Source organism: Gastrolobium bilobum, unplaced genomic scaffold (genome assembly GCF_033153095.1).
Source record: "Gastrolobium bilobum isolate Gb01-03AN ecotype WA unplaced genomic scaffold, APGP_CSIRO_Gbil_v1 utg7977, whole genome shotgun sequence".
Lineage (NCBI taxonomy): Eukaryota > Viridiplantae > Streptophyta > Magnoliopsida > Fabales > Fabaceae > Gastrolobium > Gastrolobium bilobum.
Window position 1 is genome coordinate 6,290 of NW_026899668.1, and position 22,585 is coordinate 28,874.

General features: G+C 38.4%; 1 protein-coding gene across 2 annotated transcripts; it reads left to right on the forward strand.

Moving 5' to 3' along the window:
* The first annotated feature begins 492 nt into the window (after nucleotides 1–492).
* Nucleotides 493–19,919, forward strand: LOC133292495 (sister chromatid cohesion protein PDS5 homolog C-like). Of its 2 annotated transcripts, none has more exons than XM_061490910.1 (14): nucleotides 493–848; nucleotides 2,597–2,800; nucleotides 2,902–3,083; nucleotides 3,758–3,884; nucleotides 4,000–4,197; nucleotides 4,290–4,337; nucleotides 4,438–5,343; nucleotides 5,466–5,570; nucleotides 6,010–6,083; nucleotides 7,677–7,728; nucleotides 8,006–8,092; nucleotides 8,163–8,206; nucleotides 18,461–18,535; nucleotides 18,607–19,919. In XM_061490910.1, the coding sequence occupies exons 1-14, from the start codon at nucleotides 747–749 to the stop codon at nucleotides 19,544–19,546; spliced, it is 3,144 nt and encodes a 1,047-aa protein (XP_061346894.1). In that variant the 5' UTR covers nucleotides 493–746; the 3' UTR covers nucleotides 19,547–19,919. The 2 variants fall into 2 exon arrangements, with proteins under 2 accessions (XP_061346894.1, XP_061346896.1); XM_061490912.1 differs by having other exon boundaries at nucleotides 4,000–4,173.
* The last annotated feature ends 2,666 nt before the right edge of the window (nucleotides 19,920–22,585 follow it).

Below are 22,585 nucleotides of genomic sequence, written 5' to 3' on the forward strand. Positions count from 1 at the left end.
TTGCCCTTTTGGGTACAAGGCAAGAATATGAATCTGATTATTTAACCGAAATCCGATTTGGACCAAACTAGATGCATCGTAGCAGAGGATCAAACGCTAGATAATTTTCATCAAAACTGTTGCACCAAATAACCAGTTATTCCCATGCCAAAATGAAAATGATTGAGCTCTCAATTTTTTTGTTTTGAATCCTTCCATAATATAAAAGGTAAAATAACACAACAAAATAAAAAAGGGTAAGAATCAAGATTCACGGTAAGGGGAAAGCCACGTGGACCCCAAGCCCATAAAAATCCAAAAGCCGGATTTCAAAACCCGAGTTTAACTCGAATTCAAGAACTCGTGAGATCCGAGCCGAACCGTAGTGGATTCTCCTTTGAAGCGCCCAAATTAAAATTGAAACAATTAAAAAAATCTAATAAAATCTAATTTCTAATATATATAAATACAAACATACACGAAAAGATTTTTCATTTACGTGTTCAGAATTTTTCCAAAATCTCACTTTACTCTCTTTCTCTCTCGCTCCGTTTTTCTGTATCGGAACGGAAAGGAAAAGAAAGTAAGAGAAGAAAAAAAAAAAAAAGAAGGAAAAAAAAACCCTAACGTTTTGTTTGTTGCTTGAGAAAACCAGCATTTAGGTTTGAACCGTGTTGAATACGCTTCGATTGGAGGGTTTCTAGGGTTTCGATGGAGTGAGAGCGTGCAAGATCTGCAAGGAGAGAGAGACTCGAAACACGTCAACAATGGCTTCGACGGATAAGGAGCTGGAAGAGCAGCTTCTAGAAGCTGGAAACAAGCTCGTAGATCCTCCTTCCTCCGTCGACGAACTACTTCCTCTTCTAGATGTAAGCACGCCCTGTTCTCTTCTTTTCTTCTGTCAAGTGTTTGTTTTTTCTCTTCGTTATTGTTATTATATGATGCATCGTTTGTTTATTTGATGCATGGAGCTTGTTCTCCAGGGTTTCATGAATTGATTTTGAGTCGCGGTGGTGTGTTTCATTTTTCGTGTTTTGTACGGGCGCCGTTGCCTGGCGTTGTTTTTGCCCTAATTGCATCTCTTCTATTAGAGAGTGAAGAATATCTAAGAATTTGGAATGGTTTATAGAACTTTTTGCTCCTTATTCATAGTTTGTAAACGTCCTGAACTGTTTCGAACTCTTTCGTTATAAAATTGACAATAATTTGTTTGTAAATCCTCGATTGTGAGCTACAAAAGGATTTGTTAGTGAAATTAATTTGATTCCAAACTAGTTTTGTATAAGAATTCATTTTTGAATTAATTGAAGTCTTTTAGTTTTGAGATTTGCATAATAGTATTATACGCACTCAGACATATGTATGTATGTATACATAGATAGAGATATACGCTGTGTTCTCGGATGCCACATTTCTTGAATGTACTGAGGTTTAATTGGTAATAGTATTAAATCTACAATATGATTGAATGAGATGTCTTCAACATTAATCTTCATGACTGTCTGCTTAAGGAAATGTAAATGATTTAGGATGCCAGCATTTACTGACCGGGTTTTAAACAAGTGGTACAAGTGCAAAAAGTTGAATTGAATGCTGGTTTTGAATTCATTCAGTTTTTATTGATTGTCAGAATTGGTGGTATCTTAGATATGACTGCATTTGTTGTAAATGAATAAAGCTGTACAAGATCTGTTGCTAGGAGAAAATAGACGGATACAGAAGTGTATGATAACAAGTTAGCCTAAGCCAAATTGAAACAAGAATATAAAATTAATGAGCTCCAAAGAGCCTCCCAGTCCCAGAGTAAGTTGGTTATGTTTGTTATGAATTGTTAGCAATATAAATTTACTCATCCTGCCAGATATTTCAAGTCGCATGGAAAAAATGGTACAATTGAATTCATTAATCACTAGGTTAAATACATTTTCTTGCTGTGGACAATTTAATATCTTGCTCATATCTTTAAATTTGCAAGCTCAAATTTCGACTTTCGTTGGATTATATTTTATGAATTAATTCCTCGATTTAAAAGGAAAGGAAAAAATATATTGCAAAATATGGACCATCTGTGGCTACTGCCTGTGGTACATCCGGGTGTTCATATCTATCAAAGAGCCTCATTATACTAGTTTTTGATTAAATTATGCTTGAGCAATATATTGTTGGTACAAATTATTAAATTTTTAATTGTTAAGTAACTGCCCTTTTTCCTCTAACTGAATTTGTTTGTAAATTCTGTTTCTTCCAAATACCTAGTATTGTAGCCATTATATCTTAGATGTTGGGTTCTTTACATACTTTGATCTAAGACATGAAAAGGTCATGTCAAATTTTGACATGAGAAGATCCGATCCATATACTTTGATTTCCCTGAGTGGTTAATGCTGTAACTCGTGGGGGCTAATTTTAACAAATATTGCAAATGAGCAAAAGGCATTTTTTAATTCCTTGTTAACTAGTCACTTTTTAAGTACACATAGGTTTGAAGTGTTGTTAAGCTCAAGAATTCCTCTCTAGGAAAAGATATGAGAACCTCAAGACATGCTCTTAAGTTAATGGATGGCCAAAATATTAGTCACATTTTCTTGATCTTACATTTTATTTCTTGGAACTGCAGCAAGTTGAGAGTTGCCTTTCAAAGGTTGAACAGTCACCTACTGAATCCATGCAAAATGCACTCTCTCCGTCATTGAAAGCATTAATTGCTGATAAACTTTTGAGGCATTCGGATGTTGATGTCAAAATTGCAGTTGCCTCTTGCATCAGTGAGATAACAAGAATCACTGCACCTGATGCTCCTTATGACGATGACCAAATGAAGGTGTGCACAATTATTCTCTACTACAAATTAAACGGATCATATTTTCATGTTCTTTGCAGATTGATTATGTGACAAGTTTTACTGATGTAATTTTCTTTCAGGAGGTCTTTGGATTAATTGTATCTTCATTTGAAAATCTTTATGATAAGTCAAGCCGATCATATGCAAAGAGGACTATGATTCTTGAGACAGTTGCTAAAGTCAGGTCATGTGTGGTAATGCTTGATCTTGAATGTGATGCCCTGATTTTGGAGATGTTTCAGCATTTCTTGAAGACGATAAGGTAAGAGTCAGGTCTTGTGTGATAATGTTTCTGATTTATTGCATTTTTTTGGGGGGTACTTCGTACATTATATAATCTTCAACAATATAGTCTGGATGAGCTGTATTAAGTGGGCAGTTACTTTAGATGTAAAATATGTTAAAATGGATGCATTAACAAATTTACTTTTGATCAAATGTGAGGGTTGATTATCAACATGGTTCTGAATTCTGATGACTGATATCATTTTATTTCTAAATAATGATCTTGATGTTTCACGTGGTTTGGTTTTCCTTCTTTTGATTTACCTGGATATGGGTTTTTATTGAACTCGGCCATTATATTCTTTGCATGGTGAAACATACAAGATAAAAGTGGCAACTAACTTATTGCAACATTAATTGAACATTTGATTCTAAACATACTTTTATACTAGTAGGCCGGATTAGATGGAATGTTTTTGTTTATGGTTTGAAGTTAATATGAAAATATAAGTGGTAGTTGTAGTGACAGTAGTGTGTTCCCACTTGAGATTTGATTATATCTATTTTTTACCTGCTTAATGCCTTGTATACATTTGTTGATTTAAGTGATTAATTTCTTTCATATTTTTGTAACATATATAGAAAAGATTTAGCTAGTTGGAAGCTGAATGTGTGGACATGGTTTTAACCACCTGTGTTTAAATTTTTCAGGGAGCATCATCCAGAGAATGTTTTTTCATCCATGGAAACTGTAATGACCCTTGTTCTAGAGGAAAGTGAAGATATATCACTGGACTTGCTCTCTCCAATCTTAGCCAGTTTAAAGAAAGACAATGAGGTTGGGGTTTGACGATTTGATACCATTCTTTTTAGTAGATTGTGATTTTGAATTTGAACCATATTTTTATTGTCAATTTTGTGTAATTGTCATGGTCACCATCATAATGATTCAGGAAGTTCCACCAATTGCTCGAAATTTGGGGGAGAGAGTTCTTGAAAGTTGTGCAACCAGGCTTAAACCCTATATAGTGCAAGCAGTGAAAACCTTAGGCATTTCTTTGGATGATTATAGTGATGTGCTTGCTTCGATATGTCAAGATACATCTGGTAGCGTGGAGCAAAATGATGTATGTGCTACTAATGAGCACGTGGTAATTTTTCTTGTTTTCATGTTTATGTTTGATTAGCTTTGAAAATATTCATGATAACTTATGATATAGTTTGTTACTTTGTTTTGGTCCAGGAAGACGAGAGCAAATCAGAAAAAGAGCCACTGGAGGAGTCAGCTCAGGTTTGTTTTTTCTTCCCTTATGTTTTTATTTTGCAGTTATCTGTTATGTTTTTAATCTTCCGGCGTTGGATACTGGAACATGTCAATTCTGCTTGATCAGGTGGTTAGAGAGAATGCAAAAGAAACCACACAACCTCAAGAAGATAATCCTGTTGGTGACAGATCTCCTAAGTCAGTCATGAGCAATGGCGTTGCACAGGCTGGAGAAGATGATGCTTTGGTAGATTCGAATTCCCAAAAGAAGCAAGACGATACTGATCATTCCATTCTGTCCAAAGGTATTAATTTATCAGTTAATGAGGAGCCCAATGATTTGGACACTGAAAAAGTTGGCAATAGTGAACCAAAGCCTGAACAAGCCACCAAAAGGAAAGGAAGAAAACCTAGCTCTTTAAAATTGGCAAAATTTTCGGAGTCATATCTTGCTAAAGAGAAGGATGCTGAGAAAATGATTGACTCCAAAAGCCATAGCAAGGATGTTCCCAGTTCTCCTCACGAGGACAATTGTGCTGAGGCTGCAGGTCCTTCAGAGAATGACAATGAGGTTGATACTAAGATTTCATCACCAAAAGCAGGTGATGGTGAATCTGATGTTGTTGCTTCTCCTTCACCAAATGAGGGTATCCATAATGAAAAACGTTCAAAGAAACGTGGACGAACAAAAAAGAAAGATAGCTCTGCGAAAGAAGTGGCTGCTGAGGATGTTTTGAAAAAGTTGTCTGAAGGAACTAGTGATTCAGAAGCAAAACCTATTAGTTCGTCCATGAAAAAGGGACTTGGTCGTAGTTCTGATGTGAAAAAGACTGTGGTAGATGTAGTTAAAATGGGAAGCAGCTCTACAAGTGATCCAGATGCAGAGAAGCACACAGCTAAGAAAACAGAAGAAAGAAACAAGGGTGGTGGTGGATCCTTTTCGAGGCAGTCGGAGGACAAGAAAAGGAAAGGGAGGGGGAAAGCTAACTCTGAAAAGGGTGTAGCAAAATCTTCTGCTAAAGATGATGATAAGGTACTTTTGTGCTTGGAGTAGAACTTTTATCAATTTTTATTCATATTATTGCAACATGATATTTCTTCTGCCTTTTTATTTTGTTCGATAATAGATTATTGAAATTACTATAAATTGTTTAGGAAATGATGTCTTCGCCGAAGTCAGCTATGAAATCAACTAAAGATGAACCTTCTGAGGAGACTCCTAAGACAAATTTGAAGAGAAAACGCACAGGAAAAGAAAATGTAAGTACACTGTTCCATAATTGTTAAATAATGAAATTAAAACCTCATGATATATTCATTAGGGCTTTTGTCCTTTTGCAAAATCCTATCTACACCTTTATGGTTTTATGCTGGACTTTTGCAGTATGTCAAATCTATTGGAGTTCTTTATAAGTGCACCACAGATTTGGTGAAATATCACCAATCAATGTTCTGTTCTTCTATTTCCTTCTGCACCATAGTGTCTTTTGTCTAGGTTTTCCCCTCCTTTATTATATCGCATGAAATAATTATGTGCAATTTTTTATATTGCCTCACTTCTTTCTTATGTTATATGTTGATAATTTGTATTTTTATTACATAGTTCCAAAACGCATGCAATTCTGGCTATTTTTTTGCTTATTACAGAGTTTTTATTTTCTTCTCACTTTGATTGCTAATCTTCTGGCTGCTGTCTCAGGAGTCTAATACCAAAAAATATGGTCAAAATCTTGTTGGTTCACGGGTTGAAGTTTGGTGGCCAGATGATCAAATGTAAGTAAATGGCAGTTCTTCATTTCTGACATGCTGCTGTGACTGGAAAATTTGGTTAAGCAGGGATCAAGGACAGGAGAGTTAAATGCTGTTAGGAATTTACTTTAATTATTACTGTTTGCGTACCTGGTTGTGTAAGCTGTTTGTTTCCTTGGTGGTATATATGGTTGCATGATCTTTACACCTCTTATCTGGATTACTGTGGCCTTGTGTGCCAATTATATTATGATTTTATTTGATCATATTTGCAGTGTGTGAATTACAACTTTTTTATATATATATGTTACCGATAGTGGTGATATCTCTCTGGAGTGGCACAAAGCAGCTGCTATTCTTCACATAGATTGAAAAATATACTCCGCTCACACTTAATTGCATCTTTAAAGGAATTTTTCTCTTGGTTCCCATACCCACTGCATGCAGTGTTTCTTTCTAGGGTAGCAGCCTTTTCTTTCTTGTGCATACCCATCACTCACACTGAGACTTTGCACAAACCCATCTTACTCAGAGTCAAGAGTTTGCACTATCCCATGTCAGTCTTCTTTCCTTTTAAACAGAGAGTTGCATGGCCCACCCAGTTTGAGCATATTCTCAGTAGTCCACCTGTTTTAGCATAAGTCAGCAGCTAACACTTGTTTCACACTATCTGCTTTCTGTTTTGGGAAGCTCAAAGCAGCCCATATTTCTTTGGGGGCAGTTTCTTGCTCTGTTGCTACCTCTTCACTCCCTGTTTCTAGTCTCTATTCTAGCCTTTGCGGGCCAAACCCACCTCTTTTATGCCTTAGTTGTCTTTAAGTTAAGCTACGACTTTTTGGGTATTAATGATAAATATGTCTTAAGTTTTGAGCATCTTTTTTTCTCTGTATTAGTAGTTATTTGAATTGTAGCATTTGTCTTTGGTTTAGCATTTGCTTCATGATCTTCTAGACTGCTATAGCGTGTTTGAGTTCAGCCACTCTGGGCCACTCTATCTGCGATTAAATTATATTCATTTTGTAAAACCTTATTGGTCAAGTTATCATTATGTAATGGTTTGAGCTCAAGATTTCCCTTTCTGGCTTATTTTGTATGTTTCTTGTTTTAACTTCTTGTATAAGCTGTCAGGCTATGCCTTAATGTAGTTACACCAATATTCCATATAATAAACTTTGACTATGTTGCTTTCAGTAAAACTTGGTAGAGATATGTGTGTCAATTGAAGTTTTGAACCAGGGGATATATATATATGTATATATATATATATATATATATATATATATATATATATATATATATATAGAGGTAAGATCCTTTGACACCAGTGTCAAATTTCAAATTTGACACCTCATCTGAGAGCCGTTATATCAAAAAAGATCAACGACTCTTATTTGCAAACATGTGACACCATTGATCTTTTTTGATCTAATGGCTTTCAAATGAGGTGTCAAATTTGAAATTTGACACTGGTGTCAAAGGATCCTACCTCATATATATATATATATATATTTTGGTCAGCTTTTAAGTCTATCATGTGCATGTTCAACTTCTTCGTAGTCTGCCTTTTCACTTTAGTTAAATAAAAATATAATTTTTTTTTGACACAATCTTTTGCAGGTTTTATGAAGGCACTGTTGATTCTTTTGATCCTGCCATGAAGAAGCACAAGGTGATTTGGAAAGCTATACATTCATCTCTCTTCCCTACCATTCCCCTGCCCCTGCCTGTCCCCCTCCAATATGTCACAGTAGAACTTCTCTTTTGTTTTGTTTTATAGCTTTTCCAATTTGAATAGTAGATCTTGCATCTTTTGCTATTATTGCAAACTCAAGATGGCCAAATTGTTGTATAGCTTTTTTTCTTCCTAAAAATATTAGTTTTAAATGGCCAAATAATAACTACTAGTATGTTTATTTTCTTTTGACCGTTTTTTCTCTCTATTTTAGGTCTTGTACGATGACGGTGACGAGGAAATATTAAATCTTAAAAAGGAAAAATGGAAAATCATTGAAGCTGGTGCTGATTCAGATGGGGTGGGTCTCTGCCTTGAATTTTGTACATTATTTTCTGCATCTATATTAATGGCAATATTTCTGTTAACAGGAAGAAGGAAGTGATCGCAGAAGTCCTGATGCTTCCTCTGATAAGTATGTGCTGCTTATTGTTAATGTGATTTATTACAGAAGACGTCTTTATTATTTTTTTTTTTGTTGATAGAAAGATTTTCTTAAAATTATTTCGCATCAATTTTTGTATGCTAAATGTGTGGTGTTGACCTGTTATAGACAGTGTGTCAACACTTGTCCATGGTCTGGTTGGTTTGTGGATTTTATTTTTTGTGCCATTTACAAAACTGATTTTATGGATACCTTGTTTCGTGGAATGCTACCTTGGTGGATGCCCCTAAAAGCCCAGCCTACTATATCTACAGATAGTTGTTTGTTTTGTTTTGTTTTTCCCCCCGAAATGCTGATTTGCGCATGCCTTGTGCTGAATTGAAAAATAAGTATTCTGTTGTAAATAATAATTATTTAGTTATTATTTAGTCATTTATTTGTTGTATTGGGCCAAGCCCATTAGGTCAAAATTAGGTCAAGTATTCTCTATAAATAGAGAACCCTTTGTACAAATTATTTATTATAATATATTAGAATACCCTTTTTCAAGTTGGTATCAGAGCTCTCGATCTGAGGGCTTTGCTTCCGCACATATTATCTTCTTTTTTTTAACAAAACCCTAATTTCTTTGCCTCTTGCCGCCATCAGCCGCCACTGGAAATTTTTCCGGGGACCTTTTGGACCAAGGGGACCATTGTTGACCTTATTTTTCCTCTATTCTATCATTCTACGCATTGGTCCTCCGCCACAAACGACCGAAACACCTCCGACCGCCTCCAATCAGATCTGTCTTCACCGTCTGGACCACTTTCCGACGACTTTTCAACCGCGACCACCCGCAGACAGGTGCGCGCTCACCGGACGACCACACCAGAAAAATCTCAGCCGGAGAAGCCCCTCCACGCGCTCTCACGCGCCTCCCCTTTCTCGGCGAGTGAATCCCACGCGCAGCTCCTTTCTCCGGCGCGTGCGGCCGTTGTTTTGGACCGGACCACCACCATTCTTCTCGTCTTCTTGTCTTCTGTCTGGATCTGTGATTATTTTTCTGATCAGAGGTCATTTGATATTCTGTTTGGTTGATTTTATCGCTGGTTGTTAACTTTTTTGTTAAAGAATGGCCGAGCATGATAGTTCTTCGATCTTATCTGGTAAGAGCACACGTTCTATATCTCTTCTTGCTTCTTGCACTGATTTTAAAACCTTATGGATTTTGGATTCTGGTGCAACTGATCATATGGCTTGTCGTACTGAGTTTTGTTCTTATCATCCTACTGTTGGTAGTCATACTATATCCGTAGCTGATGGATCCCATAAATTAGTTATTGGTTCTGTAACATTCAAATTCAACCTTGTTTCTTAAAAATGTTCTTTATGTTCCTCAGCTTTCTACTAATCTTATCTCCACTCAAAAACTTACAACTGATTTGAATTGTTCTATCACATTTTTTCCTTCTCATTGTCTTATTCAGGATCTTACCACGAAGAAGACAATTGGAGTTGCTAATGAACAGGATGGGTTGTATCATCTCCTTCCAGACCATGCTAGCAAAAATCAGTTATTAATGACACGTCATCCTTCTACTGCAGAGTCTATGATTTGGCTCCATCACAAGCATCTGGGGCATCCACCATTTAGTCTTTTGAAGTCTATGTTCCCCTCTCTGTTTCTCAATAAGTCGGTTGAGACCTTTCATTGTGATGTTTGTGAATTTGCAAAACACCATCGAGTGCCATTTCCTTCTAGCACTATTAAAAGCAGGGAACCTTTTTCTCTTATCCATTCTGATGTTTGGGGCCCTTCTAAAGTGCACAGTGTTTCCGGTGCAAGGCAGTTTGATTCTTTTATTGACGATTGTACTCGGATAACATGGATATACTTGATGAAAGACAAGTCTGAAGTACCAGAGATATTTATTCGGTTTCATCACATGGTTGAGACTCAGTTTGGTAAGGGTATTAAAAGACTCAGATCTGGTAATGGTACTGAGTACGTCAATCAACGCCTGTCACAATTCATTTCAGACAGAGGTATGATTCATGAGCTCACCTGTGTTGATACCCCTCAACAAAACGGGGTTGCTGAAAGGAAAAATCGTCACCTTCTTGAAGTTGCTAGAGCACTACTTTTCCAGACATCTGTTCCTAGTTCTTATTGGGGAGAAGCAGTATTAGCTCCAACTTTTTTGATCAACCGTTTACCTTCACGGGTCCTTAACAATATCAGTCCTATTCATTCCATGACTTCCTTCTTTCCTTCTGTTCCCATATTGCAGAGCCTTCCACCAAGAGTGTTTGGATGTGTTGCCTTTGTCCATGTTCATAAACAACATCGGAGTAAGTTGGATCCTAGGGCTCTTAAGTGTGTCTTCCTTGGTTATAACCCTTATAAAAAAGGGTACAAGTGTTATCATCCACCAAGTCGGAAATTTTTTGTTTCTATGGATGTCACCTTTCAAGAATCTGAATCTTATTTCCTGGGTCCTCATCGTCAGGGGGAGAACAGTTCTTCAGAAGACTCGTCCCCTTCCTTCTTTGAGTCTGGATCAATCTTCTCTCTTCCTAGTGTGTCTGCTCCTGGTGTGTCAGAACCTTCAAATACACCTGAGATACAACCCATACTGTCTCACCAGCAACCTCAATCGTCTAAACCACTGGTAAGTCCTGTATCTCCTATTTCTTCTGAGTCTCCTGAATCTCCTGTTTCTGATTCTAATATTATTTCCTCTCATGATTTGTCTATTTCTTCTGATATCTCTAATGACTTACCCATTGCTTCTACTTCTGATGACTTACCTATTGCTCTTAGAAAAGGAAAAAGATCTTGTCACAAGAAAACTTGTTCCTCCTGTCCCTCTTGTACTCAATACCCTATCTCCCACTTTGTTTTCTCTGCTAATCTTTCTGTGCAGCACAAAAGCTTTGTTTCAGCACTAGATTCTATTGCAATCCCAAAATCAGTACATGAAGCCTTGAAAGATAGGAATTGGGCTCAAGCCATGCAAGAGGAGATGAATGCTTTGGAGAAAAATAAAACATGGGAGGTTATTGATAGACCCAGTTAAATGTAAAAGAATACGTTGTGTATTGATCTGTGTCAGGGAGTTACAATATATAGAGACCCTAATGGGCTTAAGTGTAAGGCCCAAACCTAATCCTAATACAGTGTAAGGCCCAAACCTAATCCTAATACAGTCAGAATACAGTCAGAATATTTACGGATAAGACAGAATCCAATCATATCTAATTATATCATATCTAATATTCTAACACTCCCCCTCAAGCTGGTGCGTATATATTATGAGCACCAAGCTTGTTACAAATGTATTCAACCCGAGGACCTCTAAGAGCTTTAGTGAAAACATCTGCTAGTTGATTAGACGAGTTGACAAAAGCTGTCTTGATTCTCCTGACTGAATCTTTTCCCGAATGAAGTGACAATCAATCTCTATATGTTTGGTCCTCTCATGAAAAACAGGATTAGAGGATATATGTAGCGCAGCTTGATTCTCACAGATGAGTGTCATGGGTTGTTTCTGTTCACAAAGATGAAGCTCCTGAATCAACTGCTTTAACCAGATCAACTCACAGGTAGTATTTGCCATTGCACGATACTCAGCTTCTGCACTAGATCGGGAAACAACAGGTTGTTTCTTGCTTTTCCATGAGATTAAGTTTCCTCCGAAGAAGACACAATAACCAGAAGTAGAGCGTCTGTCCGAGGGTGTTCCTGCCCAATCGGCATCTGAGTAACCACAAATTTCTGTATTTCCCTGATCTGAATACAACAAACCTTTTCCTGGTGCTCCTTTGATGTATCAGAGGATCCTCACAGCAGCATCCCAATGAGAATCACAAGGGGAATCAAGGAACTGACTAGCCGTATTGACAGCGAAAGAAATATCTGGCCTAGTCACAATAAGATAATTGAGCTTCCCAATCAGCCTTCGATAACGTCCAGGATCAGATAACGGCTCCCCTTGTCTGGGCAATAACTTAACATTAGGATCCATGGGTGTATCAATTGGTTTACACCCCAACATACCAGTCTCTTCTAGGATATCCAAGGCATACTTCCTTTGACAGATAGAAATGCCCTGTCTAGATTGCGCCACCTCAATTCCCAAGAAGTAACGCAGCTTCCCAAGGTCCTTTGTTTGAAATGCACTGAATAAATGTTGTTTTAACTGACGGATTCCGTCTTGAGCACTTCCGGTGATGATGATGTCATCAACATAGACTAACAAATAGATGCACTTGTTAGGAGATGTAATCCTATAGAATACAGAATGGTCAACTTTACTGCGAATTAGGCCAAACGCCTGTACAGCAGAACTAAAGCGACTGAACCATGCTCGAGGAGACTGCTTGAGACCATATAAGGATTTTCGAAGACGACCTACCTTCCCAGACTCCCCCTGAGCAACAAAACCAGGTGGTTGTTCCATGTAAACTTCTTCTTGTAAATCACCATGAAGAAAGGCATTTTTGATGTCAAGTTGAAGGAGTGGCCAGTGACGAACAGCAGCAAGGGCAAGAAATAGGCGGACGGACTCCATCTTAGCGACTGGAGAGAATGTATCGCTATAATCAAGACCAAATATTTGAGTAAAACCCTTGGCAACTAGGCGTGCCTTGAGACGATCAACATGGCCATCAGGTCCAACTTTCACAGTAAACACCCAGCGACAACCAACTATAGACTTCTCTGGAGGAGCAGAAACAAGGTCCCAAGTGCCATTGGTATGAAGTGCGGTCATCTCATCAAGCATCGCTTGGCGCCATCCTGGATGGCAAAGTGCTTCACCTGTGGTCTTAGGAATAGAAACAGAAGAAAGACTAGAAACAAAGGTGAAATGAGGAGGAGAAAGACGATCATAGCTCAAGAAGGTATAAAGAGGATAAGGGTTACGAGTAGTACGTGTACCTTTTCTTTGAGCAATGGGAAGAGCCTCTGGTGAAGGATCCGGAGGGGAAGAATCAACTGCAGGGGGCAATGAGTCAGCAGGGGTCGAGTCGACTGGAGGTACTGTGTTACGACGCTGATAAGTGAGAAGTGGACGGTTCTCAGGTACTGGAGCAATAGGTGATTGCTTATCTGGAGTAGAAGCACCTGCATCTAGCAAAGACAAGTCAAGAAAAGGAACAGGAAGAACATGATCAACCTGTGATAATGGAGATGGGATAGAATTAAAGGGTTGTTGATCAAGAAAGGTGACATCAGCGGAAACTAAGTAACGCTTGAGATCAGGAGAGTAACAGCGATAACCCTTTTGAAGACGAGAATAACCCAGAAAAATGCATTTAAAGGCTTTGGATGTTAACTTATCCTTACCAGGAGTGAGATCATGAACAAAACAGGTACAACCAAAAACATGTGGGGATAGAGGAAAGAGAGGAACATTCGGAAACAATAAGTTATGAGGAATATCATTATTAAGCACAGATGAAGGCATGCAGTTGATGAGAAAGCAAGAAGCAAGGACTGCATCAGCCCAGAAGTGAAGAGGAACATGCATGTGAATAAGAAGAGTCCTGGCAATCTCAATGAGATGTCTATTCTTACGTTCAGCTACTCCATTTTGTTGTGGAGTGTGAGGACAAGTGGTTTGGTGTAAAGTACCCTGTGTGGCTAAGAAATGAGAAAAGTCAACAGAAACATATTCCTTAGCATTATCACTACGTAAAATACGAATAGAAGCACCAAATTGAGTATGAATTTCAGCAGAAAACCTTTGATAAATAGAAAACAACTCAGAACGGTTTTTCATTAAATAAATCCAAGTACAACGGGAGAAATCATCAATAAAGGTAACAAAATACCGAAACCCTAAAACAGACACACTTCGACTAGGACCCCAAACATCTGAATGAATAATTGAAAAAGGAGCATCAGCTCGCTTATTGACACGATTAGCAAAGGAGGAGCGGATGTGCTTTCCTTGCTGACATGACTGACAATCTAAAGTTTGAAGACCGGATAAAAGAGGAACCATCTTCTGCAATTTCGCAAGACTAGGATGCCCAAGACTAGGATGCCCAAGACGGCTGTGGATGAGTTGTGGAGATTCTGTGATAGAACAAGCAATTGAAGGACTCGGCACATCAAGGTAGAACAGGCCCCGTGACTCACGGCCCACTCCAATCATTTTCCCCGTACCCGGGTCCTGCACAGAAACAGATTGGTTTGAGAATGTGACAATACAATTAAGAGAATTGATCAATTTACTAACAGATATTAAGTTATAAGGGATGTGAGGAATGTAATAGACAGATGTCAAGGTCAATGAGGAGGTTGGACAGATTTGTCCAATCCCATGAACGGGGGCCTTAGTTCCATCAGCAAGAGTAAAAGAGGGTAAATTTTCAGAATATGTAAGGGAAGAAAAGAGTTCCTTATTACCACAGAGGTGATCAGTAGCACCTGAGTCAAATATCCAAGGACCAAGTGATGCAGAATGAGAAACACAAGCAACAGGATTACCAGTTTCTGAAGCAGAGGCCTGAGATTGAGGAGAGGACTTCTTGAGAAGGGCCTGGAATGCTACATATTCTTCAGAGGAGAGAGAGACTGTACCATTTGAAGCAGTATCCGATTGAGCTATATTAGCAGCAAAAGAAGGTCGCATGAGAGGATACTTTGTGTAGCAGCGTTTCTAATAATGACCAAGTTGCTGACAGTAATGACAACGAGGTCGCTGACCACGTCCGACTGGACCTCATGGGCCACGTCCTCCTGGGCCTCTACAACGACCACGTCCACCTCCAATATTCCCGCGAAAATCAGTACGGGAAACTAGAGCAGTAGAATCAACAGCAGAAGACGATGCAGGAGCAGATTTCTTATTCAAATTTAGAAGACGCTGATACGTCATGGATAGATCAGGCTCCCCACTAGTCAAGATAGTATCACGGACTTTATCATATTCTTCGGGAAGGCCAGAAAGTGTGGCAACCATAAAGAGACGTTCCACCTGTTTCCGATATGCAGTAGCATCAGTAGGGTAAGGCAGCATATCCAAATATGCCTGCATCAAAGAGCGACTCTTGCCAATATATGTCTCCATCTGAATGTCGGATGATTTGCTCAATTCCATAAACTGGGAGATGATGAAATAAAGTTGCTGAACATCATTAGTGTAGAGGTTTTTTGCTTCCTCCCATACTTCAGTGCAATTTTGAAAGGAATAGAAGATATCCAAGACGATCGGATCATTGGATTGCCAGAGGATACTCAGAAGCTGGTTGTCAATCTTTTCCCAATCAGACTTGTCCTCCTTAGGGACATCAGTAGACTTAGTCGTGAGATGGTTCCCATATCCTTGTCCAAAGAACCAAACTTGAACAGAGGTGGCCCAGTTCTTGTAATTAACAGATCCCTTCAATTTTGAAGAGGTAATGGACCCAATATTGGTAGAGATGATATTGGGAGAATTTCTCACAGGAGGAGATGGAGACTTGACCTCCGAATGAATTGGAGGGTTTGCTGCCATAGTATTAAATCACAAAGATATAAACCGAATATTGGGAGAATTTCTCACAGGAGGAGATGGAGACTTGACCTCCGAATGAATTGGAGGGTTTGCTGCCATAGTATTAAATCACAAAGATATAAACCGAATAAAGAGAAACGAAGCTGATCACCAATCAAGAAGAGGTGCGCACAAAAAGTCAGACCCACAAAGAACCAACCACAGATCCAGAAAGAGGAGGAGAAGACGAGCTTCTCTGTCCAAGACCGGCCGGAAAAAGCCGCCGGAATAGTGCTCACGCGCCGGAAGCCCACGCGCAGAGAAGAATGGAGGCGCGTGAGAGCGCGTGACAACTCCGATGGTGGCCGGACTTCCACAGAGCAGGTCGCCGGGAGGAGAGGGTGTTGTTCGCGTTCGTTCCAGACTGAAAACTCGCCGGAAAAGTACTCCGGCAGCCTGAACGGTGGCTGATGGTGGCTCCGGTGACTGTTTGTGGATGTGGACACGTGCAGAAGATGCCTGGAGAGGACTTATAGTCCTTGATGTCTTGCCGGATGGACGCACGACAAAGAAAAGATGACTCCTAAGCAGTGGGCTTAGGTTTTAAAGCGAAGAACAAGATTTCTAAGCGGAAGCGAGGGTTCCCAGAACGAAATAGCTCTGGTACCAAGTTAAATGTAAAAGAATACGTTGTGTATTGATCTGTGTCAGAATGGGCTTAAGTGTAAGGCCCAAACCTAATCCTAATACAGTGTAAGGCCCAAACCTAATCCTAATACAGTCAGAATACAATCAGAATATTTACGGATAAGACAGAATCCAATCATATCTAATCATATCATATCTAATATTCTAACAAACCCAACGAAAAGAAAGCAGTAGGGTGCAGATAGGTTTATGCCCTGAAATATAATTCTGATGACACTCTTGAGGGATATAAGGCTCGATTAGTGGCCAAAGGTTACACTCAAACCTATGGCATTGATTATGAAGAAACCTTTGCTCCAGTTGCAAAGATGAATACAGTGAGAATCTTGTTATCCCTTGCTGCCCATTACAATTGGGATATAAATCAATTTGATGTGAAAAATGCTTTTCTCAATGGTGGGTTAGAAGAAGAAGTCTACATGGAAATCCCGCCTGGTTTTGATTCTGTGAAGGGGGAAAATAAAGTTTGTAGATTAAAAAAGGCCTTGTATGGATTGAAGCAGTCACCTCGTGCTTGGTTTGGAAAATTTACTAAGGTTATGATGACCCTAGGATACAGACAGAGTCAAGGAGATCACACTCTTTTCTTCAAGCACTCCCAAAATGGGAAGCTTACTGTGCTCCTTGTATATGTTGATGATATTATTATCACAGGTGATGATTTTGTGGAGAGACAGATTCTGCAAACACGACTTGCCTCTGAGTTTGAAATCAAAGACCTTGGGAAACTGAGATATTTCCTAGGGATAGAAGTAGCTCATTCAAGCAAAGGAATTTTTATCAGCCAGAGGAAATATGTTCTTGATCTTCTCAAAGAAGCAGGAAAGCTCGGGTGTAAACCCTCTAATACTCCTATTGAGCAGAATCACAAGATGAGCTATGAAGAAGAGAGTCCTCCAATTGATAAAGGACAATATCAACGGCTAGTTGAGAAATTGATATATCTGGCCCATACTAGACCAGACCTAGCTTATGCTGTTAGTGTTGTCAGTCAGTTTATGCACGATCCAAAAGAAAAACACATGCAGGCAGTAGAGAGATTTCTTCAGTATCTTAAAGGTACTCCTGGTAAAGGATTGTTATTCCGACGTGATGGCAATCTATCTTTAGAAGTCTACACAGATGCTGATTATGCTGGATTCGTGACTGACCGTCGTTCTACCAATGGTTATTGCATGTTTCTTTGCGGTAACTTGGTGACATGGAGAAGTAAGAAGCAAGATGTGGTTGCCAGATCAAGTGCAGAAGCTGAATTTCGAGCTATGGCTCAAGGCATTTGTGAGTTACTGTGGCTGAAAATTGTACTTGATTATCTCAAAATAAAATGTGAGGGACCTATGAAGCTGCTATGTGATAATAAGTTCGCTATTTGTATAGCTCATAATCCAGTTCAACATGATCGGACTAAACATATTGAGGTTGACCGCCATTTCATCAAAGAGAAACTTGATAGCGAGTTGATTACCAGTCCATATATTCCCACTGGGCGTCAATTAGCTGATCTATTAACAAAGGGGCTTCCTTCAGACAGATTTCAAGAACTTACTAGCATGTTGGGATGATAAATATCTATTCCTCAGCTTGAGGGGGAGTGTTGTAAATAATAATTATTTAGTCATTTATTTGTTGTTTTGGGCCAAGCCCATTAGGTGTTAATTAGGTCAAGTATTCTCTATAAATAGAGAACCCTTTGTACAGATTATTTACAATTCTATAATATATTAGAATATCCTTTTTCAAGTTATTCTTCATATGATTTGTCCTGTGGTCTAATTCTTAACAAAAGTTTTGGAAGTTGGTTTCATTTTGTCAGTTCAGGGTGGTTGTCAAAGTGCCTTTATTATTAAAGCAAATGGAAAACAGCACGTGCTTATAAGTCCTGCTGTTTATTTTCTGGTTGATGCGGTGATAAATTATGTTGAGTGCTATACCAGAAATATTTATATAGTGTATCACTTTATAACTTCTGTTTCCGGTTATAAAAGATTCAATTGGATATGACCTATTTGTTGCTGTATTTGGTGATTGTGCTTTCTAGCTGTGCTTTCGTATTCAGTTTTTGGGTTTGGTCTCATTTTCATTCATATTTTTCCATGATTATATTCAGACCCCTAAAAAAGAAAGGGAAAACAAGCGCTGGTGAATCAAAAAAGGAAGGAAAGAGGGATTCTTCTTCTAAAAGGTTTGTGAATGTCATGAATTGATGTCTTCCATTATTTTTGCGGTGTCTCAGATTTTTACTTTAATTTCTAGTATTGGAGGAGCCACACCTAGTAAATCAAAGGGGGCACCCATGAAGTCTAGTCATAAGTCCAAAGATGGCAGCAAATCTGTTCGCAAATCAAAAGATTCCAAGACTGTTGGCAAATCTGAGGATGAAGTTAGCAGAAAATCTAAGGATCATTCTCTCAAAAGTGGGGGCGGTAAATCTATTGATGCTGCACAAAAAAGTAAATCCAAGAACACTGATAATTCCAAGATAAGCAAATCAAAAGATGATGTTGGCACACCAAAATCCTCTGTTAAGTCTAAGAAAGAAACTTCGAAGACTGAAAAGTCCAAGCAAGAAAAATCTAAAGCTGCTTCTGCCTCCAAGGCAAAATCCACTAAAAGCGGTGGGAAGTCTAATGCGAATGGCACTGGTAAGGTGAAATCTCATTTGTTGAAGAGAAAAGATTCAGAGAATGAGAACTCAGAGGATTCAACAGAAGAGGTAGAAAACACGAAGGGTAAGACATCAAGTTCATTAAAGGCTGGAAGTGAGGTCAAGAGTGGAAAGAAACGTAGTCATTTGTTTAAGACAAACGATTCAGAGGATGAGAACACAGAGGATTCAACAGAAGATGTAGAAGACACGAAGGGTAAGACATCAATTTCACTGAAGACTGGAAGTGAGGCCAAGAGTGGAAAGAAACGTGGTCATTTTTTGAAGACAAGAGATTCAGAGAATGAGAACTCCGAGGATTCAACAGAAGATGTAGAAGACATGAAGGGTAAGACATCAAGTTCATTGAAGGCTGGAAGTGAGGCCAAGAGTGGAAAGAAACGTGGTCATTTTTTGAAGACAAAAGATTCAGAGAATGAGAACTCAGAGGATTCAACAAAAGAGGTAGAAGACACGAAGGGTAAGACATCAAGTTCATGGAAGGCTGGAAGTGATGCCAAGAGTGGAAAGAAACGTCCAAGGAACTAGTAGTTTTCCACTCTTACTGTTTATTCCTTAGCTGCTTGCTCATCTTCTGCTTATCAGCATTTTGGATATTCCTTTCTCCGGTCTGGGCCCTCTATTTTAACGTGTGATAATCCCCTAATTATTGGTAGCATTTATTTGTAGTTAGTCTAGTTTAGCTTTAGTAAGGGTAGTAAGGGTCGTTCTTTCCCCGCCCCAATTTCTAGGTGGATTTTATGTTCAGGTGACTGAAGAAAAACTTTTGGTTAGCAACCTTGATTAAAGAATGTTTTGGCACTCCCTGATAATGCAGGTTAACATAACTTCCTAACCATTCGACTTTATCGAAAGTGCGCGCTGCACAGTATACTACTTGGGGCACTAGCTGCGTGGGTGGAGAATAATCTTCTCACAATTTATTCGGTTCCGTAGTGCATGTACGCGAGTCCAATCTTCATCAGTATACGGAAATCATAGCGGCCTAGCGTTATATCGTTACTCATTAGGGAATTAAAAAAGAAAAAGAAGAATTAAGGTTCTGTTTCATGGCCATTGATTTTTCTCTGGAATTATTTACTTTTTTCTTAACTATGAAATTTTTGCTAATAGAGGAAAGGCACATTTGTCTAACCATGATTTATTTGAAATTTTGCCGCCACCTTTGTCTAATTATAATAGAGCATGTTGTGAAGATGTTTTAGAGGAAAGGCAGAAGGGTCGAACTTTTGGGTTACGTATGATTCAGTGTTATGTTTACGGGTTTTTTTCCCACTATTTTGTCTTCTCGTGTTTCTTTGTCTCATTTTTCTGTCTCTTTTTATTGTGGCTTTTTATTACAAATATGGAGATGATGATGTATATGGAATAAATTCTTGGTGCTACTGTTGCATTAAAGATTCAGTACATCTCATCAATGAAAACATTACATGTCAGTCAAAATTCTCTTTTTTCTGTCAAATTATTTCTCTCTCATCTGATGTGTAATATTCCCATTGGTGGGATGCACTGAATTTAGGTGCACCTAAGATTTATACATGTATATGAAGATGATGATGACCATTTCAAGATAAGCATTTAATACAACTTATACTAGTATCAAGCAACTTTAGTGTTTTATTTTCATCTTTCAATTATTTTACATCCTTATTTAATGATGTAATTTATTTTTCTAAAGAAGCAATAGTTTTTCTTGATGTTCTAAAAGATTTAACGTGTTCTAATGATTCATCATGCATTTCGTTAAATATTTTAGCCAATTCATCATATGAAGGGGAAATGGTCGAGCAAGTAGAATTTATCTCAGGTTTAGATTCATTTCAATCCTCCTCTGTCATGAAGCTCTTATATTAAATTTCCCTTCTTAGTTCATTTTTTGTTTTGGAATCTTGCACGAGGCATACATTAGCTTCTTCAATGCGTGATTCTGATACGTTCCCACCTTTCAAGCAAGAGAAATAAGTGGGCTGGAGAATCATGCTGAGTCAGCAAATTTGTTAACAAAGAATATTCTAGAGAAAGCTAAACATAAAACAGTTAGGGACTTGGACATTGGCTGTAAATTCACAGTATAAATAGGAGTATGAAGGGAAAGTATTGGTATCTGGAATATTTGGGAAATATTGGGATCCTTTTGGATATTGGGAGAGATCAACACCTCTCGAATGTGTTGAGCTTAATTTTCCTTTTTTATAGTAACTGTAGTCATAGTAGAATTTGCCTTGTAATGGAGTTGATTATCTGTTGTTCTTCTTCTTTCATTTTTGAGTGTAATTTCCTTTCCATATAATACAGAAAATCCAGAAAGTGTTCTCTCTGGGCCAAAATCGTCGTTCTTCTTTTCTGTTATTGTTTTTCTCTTATCTGGTTCTTATCAATTGGTATCAGAGCTTCCGATCCGGGAGATCTGTGAACCATGGCCACACTTGGAAGAAAATTACAAAGAAGAAAAGTTCCCAAGTTCTATGGAGACAGAGAAGATGATGAAGCTTGGGGATGGCTGATCTATTTGCAACAATTTTTCCAGATAGAAAGAATCAATGAAAATGAGAAGTTGAAGGAAGCTGTGAGAGGGCTTGGAGGGAGTGCTTTCGGCTGGTATCAAAGCTGGAAATGGTTCAATCCTAATGCAAGCTGGAGTGACTTTGAGAAGGCATTAATAGAAAAATATCTACCAGAAATTATTTTGGTAGATGATGCAAATTCATAATGTCAAAAATCAGAATCCAAATCGAAGCAAAAATCTGTGTGGAAGGAGACGGAGACCATGCACAAAGGAACGAGCATAGAACAGAATAAGGCTGATGGCATACACACAGTAAAATGGAAGAAGGAGGAGATCATGGAAGAAGTAGAGGAGGAGAGGGAGATAATCAAAAACTCGAAGGAGAAACAAACTGTGGTTGTAAATTTGCCCGCAACTGAGAATAAATCGCAGCAAAATCCCAAGGAAGGAGAGAAGAAAATCAACATAATATTTGAGGGAGAAGGATCACCAACACCACTTCTAGAAGAGCCACTTGCAGCGATGGATCCATTGACACATGAGTCTAATAAAATTTCAAAACAGCATTAACCATGTGAAGGAATATTGCAAGAGAAGGTGCTGTCACCTCCACCTGCGTTGATGGTCGACCCACCCCCATTGCCAGAGCTACAAGATTCTGTAGAAAATTAGAATTCAAACATGTTTCCGTTTTTATTTCCTATTAATTAGGATTGATTATGATTGATTAGGATTGATTATGATTGATTAGGATTAATTGTGATTGATTAGAATTGATTGTGATTAGGATTGTGATAGGATTGATTAGTCATCGCTTAGTCATTCTTAGCGATTCTTTCTTGTATAAATACTCACTCATGTAATTTATTCAATATCAATATACAAAAACTTCTTTTCAATATGGTATCAGAGCGGGTTCGTTCCTACCCTAATTCAAATCTGAAATAACCATCCAAACACTTCCATCACCGTCAAACACCTCCTAAACACCGCCTTGAATCTGTCCAACACAGAAACCTAGTTTACTGACCTCCGATCAAAAAAGTGAGGTGACCATTCGA

Excerpts from the sequence above, each read along its gene's own strand:
- LOC133292495 (XM_061490910.1), top strand. The coding sequence starts at position 747 with ATGGCTTCGACGGATAAGGAGCTGGAAGAGCAGCTTCTAGAAGCTGGA. Across the intron at positions 4,338-4,437 it reads CACTGGAGGAGTCAGCTCAG|GTGGTTAGAGAGAATGCAAA; the intron begins GTTTGTTTTTTC and ends CTGCTTGATCAG. Across the intron at positions 8,207-18,460 it reads CCTGATGCTTCCTCTGATAA|ACCCCTAAAAAAGAAAGGGA; the intron begins GTATGTGCTGCT and ends GATTATATTCAG.